Source organism: Eimeria tenella, genomic scaffold (genome assembly GCF_000499545.2).
Source record: "Eimeria tenella Houghton genomic scaffold, Eth_scaff731, whole genome shotgun sequence".
In the NCBI taxonomy this organism is placed as follows: Eukaryota; Apicomplexa; class Conoidasida; order Eucoccidiorida; family Eimeriidae; genus Eimeria; species Eimeria tenella.
Genome location: NW_013545849.1, coordinates 1 through 5,576, shown reverse-complemented (window position 1 = coordinate 5,576; position 5,576 = coordinate 1). Strand labels below are relative to the sequence as shown.

General features: G+C 61.0%; 1 protein-coding gene across 1 annotated transcript; it reads right to left on the bottom strand.

The window, feature by feature from the left end:
- Window positions 1-698: 698 nt before the first annotated feature.
- Window positions 699-5,567, bottom strand: ETH_00002385 (uncharacterized protein; the record flags this gene model as incomplete). The annotated part of the gene is made up of 5 exons (XM_013380580.1): window positions 699-1,148; window positions 1,363-1,566; window positions 1,694-2,374; window positions 2,515-2,698; window positions 2,849-5,567. Coding segments are annotated over 5 exons (4,238 nt in total), but the record flags the coding sequence as incomplete, so codon positions are not given.
- Window positions 5,568-5,576: the final 9 nt, after the last annotated feature.

Here is a 5,576-nt window from a genome sequence, read left to right as displayed (position 1 = left end):
GGGGCACCTGCGGCTGCTGCGGCGGGCGGGGCTGGCGAAGCAGCACCAGCTGGTGCATGCAAGACGTTTGCTGCGGCAGCTGCTGACAATAAGAGCTGAAAGAGGAGGCAACACGGGGACGCAGCAGCAGCGGCAGCAGCAGCAGCTGCTGCAGCAGCAGCAGCAGGAAGCGTTCCTCCAGGAGGCGACGCAGCTGCAGCAGCAGCTGCGCCAGCAGATGAGCCCCGAGATGCAGCAGCAGCTGCAGCAGCTGCAGGAACAGCTGCAGCAGCAGCTGCAGGAACAGGAAGAATGGGAGCAGCAGGAGCGGCTGATGAAGCAGCAGCTTAAAGTCACCCGAAGACTTCCCACGCGAAAAGAAAAGGCAGACGCAGCAGCAGCAGCAGCAAAAATGGCAGCAGCAGCAACAGCAGCAGCAGCTGCTGATGCTGCCGCTGCAAAGGATTGAAACGGCGCTGCTGCTCTACATTTTCAGAGAGGCTTCTGCAAGTAGATTTGGCGCTATCTAAATCTAAAGCAGCAGCAGCAGCAGCTGCTGCTGCTGCTGCTGTTGCTGCTGCTCTCTTTTTGAGGTAGTGACTCGCCGCAGCAGCTGCAGCGGAAGCTACCCTCTAAAATCTTATTAGTTTTTGGTAGTTTGCAGCAGCTGCTGCAGGAGCAACAGCAGCTGCTGCTGCTGCGGAAGCAGCAAGCAGCAGCTACTCAAGCGACTGCGTAGCCTGCGCTTGCTGCTGCTGCAGCTGCCGCTGCTGCAGCTGCTGCTGCTGCAGCAGCTGCAGCACGAACTGCTGCTTCTCCCTTCCATCGTCCAGCGCTGCCCAGCGCCAGGTGTCTACTGTAACGAACGGAATGCTGCAGTGCAGCAGCAAATCCCTCTTAAGTGCTGTTAGGGCTGTCAACCCATATTGCTGCTGCTGCTGCTGCTGCTGTTGCTGCTGCTGCTGCTGCGGCTTCGCCCGCTGCGTAGGTGCTGCCGGGCAGCGCCAGACGAAGTGCACAGGACCGTCTGCTTCTACCGCCACCTCTTGTCCCTGCTGCTGCTGCTGCTGGACTTGCCGCTGCAGCAGCAAATCCAGCAGCAAGCCCTCTGCTGTCCAGACTTCGTTTGCATGGGGAAGCTTTAGGGCCGTTAGTGTGCGGCTAACCTCCTGCAGCAGCAGACACACCATTCGACGCAGCAGCAGCAACTGCAGCAGCAGCAACTGCAGCAGCAACCGCCACATGCGGCTCCAGCAGCAACTACAACTGCAGCTAGAGTTGGTGCTGCAGCAGCCAGCAGTCACAGCTGCAGCTGCAACAGCTGCAACGGCTGCAGCAGCTTGCTGCAGCTTGCTGCAGCAAGAGCAGCAGCAGCAGACGGACTTGGTGCAAAGGAGACAGCTGGTGGCTCGCGTTTCCCAAGAGAGCAGACGCTTGGCTCAGCAGCAAACGCCAGTCTCCCGCAGCAGCTAGTTTGCTGCAGCACGATGCGGCAGCAGCAGCAGCAGCACGGTGCAGCAGGCCCTGCTGCTGCTGCTGCTGCTGCTCCGTTGGCATGCTCGGGCTGCTGCAGTGCACCAAACGGAGCTGCAAAAGCCGCAGACAAGAAACCCATGCATGCTGACGTGCCGGTGTGCAGCAGCAAAAGCAGTAGCAGAAGCAGCAGCAGCAGCAGCAGTAGCGGAAGCAGCAGCAGCAGCAGCAGCAAAATTACCTTGTTAAGGCAGTCCAGCACACCGAGCACCGACAGCCCACGCCCTTGCAGCCGCCGCAGCTCCGTCCCGAGGGCATCTGCTGCAGCGCGTGCTGCTGCTGCATGCAGCTGCTGCAGCATGGGCTCTGCTGCTGCAGCTGCCTGCTGCAGCAGTTCTCGGTAGGCGGCATCAGCCTCTGAGTCCCACCCTCGAACCTGAACTTGCTGCTGCTGCTGCACCTCTTGCTGCTGCTGCTGTTGCAGCTGTTGCTCCTGCGCTGGAGAGTTTGGGCCAAAAGCTGCCGTGAGGGCGAGGCGCAGCACACGGAGTATATGCGGCAGCGGCTGCTGCTGCTGCTGCAGCACTGCAGCAAGGCGCAGCGCAGCAGCAGCTACTGCGGTGAGGCCCCGACCCCTCTCCTGGTTGCATGCAGCATCAGACAGCAGCAGCAAAGCTCTTTCTAGGGCAGCCCTAGAATCTGGCTGCAGCGCTGTAGGTGCTGCTGCACCTGCTGCTGCTGTTGCTCTGTCAATTGTTGCTGCTAACTGCAGCAGCAGCGGCTCGTGTGTAGCGCGGGCCTGCCGCAGCAAATGCAAGGTTTGCGCTGCTGCCGCTGCTGCTGCTGCTGCTGCTGCTGCGTCGCTGGGCTGCTCTGTAGATGCCAGCAAGCCAAAGCCCTCAGATAGAGAAGGTAGCAGCACCTGTACAGAAAACCCGAGAGCAGCAGCAGCAGCAGCAGCAGCTCCATGCCTTGTGCTGGCAGCAGCAGTCATGCAGCAGCTGCTGCGCAGCAACCGCAGCGCAGCAGCAGCAAACACACGCTCCTAACTCAAAGAAATACCTGAAACAAATCTCGCTGGAGCCGCGCCTCTTCCTCTATTGCTGAGTATTGCTGCTGCTGCTGCTGCTGCTGCTGCAGCGACTGCCAATGCAGTGCGTCAAATGCGCCAAGACGATTTGCTGCTGTTAGAAGCAGCAGCAGCAGCGACAGCCGGTGCCCGACACTAGCAGCTGCTGTTCTCTTGCTGCAGCAGCCACAAAACAGCAGCACCAAAAACAAAGCAGGGCTGGCGCAGCACTGCCATCTGTTGCAGCCGCTGCAGTAGCAGCAGCTGCTGCAGCCAGACGCAGCAGCAACTTATGCAGCACCGACTGCTGCTGCCTTTGCTGCTCACTTTGGTGCTGCAGCACGCGCCGCCGATAGAAGGCCCCGCAGCAGCTGCATGCGACTGGAAGCTAGCTCAGTGTCTAGTTGTTGGACGCCCTGCTGCTGCTGCTGCTGCTGCTGTTGCTGCTCCGTTTCTGCTGCTAGGAGCTCCGCAGCTAGCCACAGTAGCACAACCTCATTGCTAAGCGACTTCCTGAAGCCCCCAGTCGCTTTCGCTGTTACTGCTGCTGCTGCTGCTGCTGCTGGTGCTGCTGCTGCTGGCGGCTCTGCAGACGCAGCTTCAGTCCCCGTCTTGCCTGCCACTTTTGCTGCAGCAGCGGCAGCAAAGCGAGTGCTGCTAATGAGGCTGGCTGCTGCAGCAATTCGAGGAGCTGACTTGCTCTCCCACAGCCGCAGCGCTCGCTGCAGCCTTAGCCAAGCAGCAGCAGCAGCAGCAGTCTCCTCTGGCTTCCCTGTTGCTGCTGCAGATGAAGCTGTTGCAGCTGAAGCTCTTCCGGCAACTTCGAAGCGCTGCTGCAGCAAACCTGTGCTGCTGCCAGACGCAGCAGCACCCGACCACTGCAGCAAGTCTGCTGCTGCCAATGGAGCTGCCTGCTGCAGCAACGCATGCGTTGCTGCTGTCCACAGAGTTTTCGCTTGCGCAGAAACAGCAGCAGAAGCAGCAGCACAAGCAGCAGCAGCAGCACCGGGTGGCATGAAGTCACCGCGCGTGTCTGCTTCTTCTGGACAAGAAACAGCAACCGCGGCAGAAGCAGCAGCTGCTGCTGCTGCTGCTGCTGCTTCGGCGCCAGCGGGACTCCGCGCCAGCGCCTCAGTGGCAGCAGCTAAGGAGCTGCGCGCTGCATCAATGTCTTCCAAGGGGCGGGCCAGTGCTGAGATATCTGCTGCTGCTGCTGCTGCTGCAACGGGCCGAAGCCTCTCCAAAGCAGCAGACAGCTTGCCCAGTGGTCCCGCAGCAGCAGCAGCAGCTGCTTCTCCAGTGGACGGTAGGTGCATTCTGCTGCAGCAAGTTTGCAGCAATGCTGCAGCAGCAGCCAGAGTCTCCTGCGCTTCGTCAGCTGCTGCTGCAGCAGCAGCTGCAGCAGGCCTCACTGCAGCCACTGCAGCAGCTGCTGGCAAAGCCACATTAGCTGCTTCCTGCGCTATAGACACAGCAGGGCCCTGAGGCAGCAAATGGAGACAGCGTCGCACTGAGTGCAGCAGCTTTGCTGCAGCAGAAAAAATGGTACTGCTTTCGGGAGACAGAAGCGCGGACTCTGGTGCTGCAGCAGCGCTGCTCTGCCGCTGCAGCAGCTGCAGCAGCGCACGGAGCAGCGCCGCTGTCAAGCTAGCCCGCCCCACAGCCTGCTGCTGCTCCATTCGCTGCGTTTGCTGCTGCCTTAGTGAGGCGCTGCTGCACAGTTGCAGCAGCAGCTGCCGTGCTGCAGCTGTCGCTGTTGCTCCCTCCTGCTGAGGCAGCAAATGTCTGAGACGCAGCAGCGCTGCAGCAGCAGCAGCCAGTGCTGCAGGAGACGCCGCATCTGCTTTGCATGCAGCAGCGGCTGTCAGCGCTGAATGTGAGGAGTTGTTCGCAGCTGCAGCAGCAGCAGCAGCAGCAGATTCCGAGACATCAGGGGATTTATCTGCAGCTCTGATGTCGTGCAGTATCCGAGAAACTGCCGGCTGCAGCAGCTCTGCTGCATGCTCCGCTTTGTGCTGCTGCTGCTGCTGCTGCTGCAACAAGTCCCCCGCAGCAGCTGCAGCACGAGCTGCTGTCTTCAGGTCCAGCAAAGCCCAGAGCGTCTGCTGCTGGCCCTGTTGCTGCGGCTCTTGTCTGACAGCAGCAGCGAGGTCCTGCAGCAGCCGCTGCAGCAGCACAGCTGAAGGCCTCACATTCGCCTTTTCATCGGTGCTGCTGCTGGAACTGCTGCTTCTGCTGCTGCTGCTGCTGCCGCTTGCGGAGAAGCTGCTGCTGCTGCCGCTGCTGCGCCAAGCTTCCGCTGCTTCGAGCGCCGCCGCAGCAGCAGCTTCACGCTCATCAGGCTGCAGGCGCCTCAAGGCCAGCAGCAGATCTGCTGCTGCTGCTGCTCTTTCACTTTCGGGAAGCAGCAGCAGCTCAGACGCAACAGCAGCAAACAGCACTCCAGCCCGCTGTAGCCCCAAGCGCCGTCTCCACCGCAGCAGCAGCAGGAGCTGCTGCCTCGCTGCATTCATGCGCGACATTGCAGCAGGAGCAGCAGCGGGCTGCACCATCTTCTGCTGCTGCTGCTGCTGCTGCTGATTCTTGTTTGCGTTCTGCTGCCCAGAGAATGCTCGGCGCTCCAGCGTGTGCAGCAGCAGCTGCTGCAGCCCCAGAGCCTCAACAAGTGGCAGCAGCAGCTGCTGCAGCGCCGCGCCGGCCCTGTGCCAGTTTTCATTAATCCAAGCTCCAAGGGCAGCAGCAAACGCATGCAGCTCGTTCTCTGCTGTAGTGTCTGCCTCTGCTGCAGCTGCTGCAGCTGCTGCTGCTGCACGGGGCCGCAAACCTGCACGGCGAGATGAAGAGCTTCGCGCCTTGGCTTGCTGCTCTTGCTGCTGCTGTAGCTGCTGCTGCAGCTGCGAAGGCACCTGCAGCTGCTGCACTAAACGGTTTGCTTCTGACAGCAGCAGCAAAAGAGTATCTGTGGCTGTGTGCGGCAGCAACTGCAGCAAGTGCCGTATAAGCTTCAACGCAGAGATGCGTGGAGCCTTTGCTGCTGCTGCTGCTGCTGCTGCTG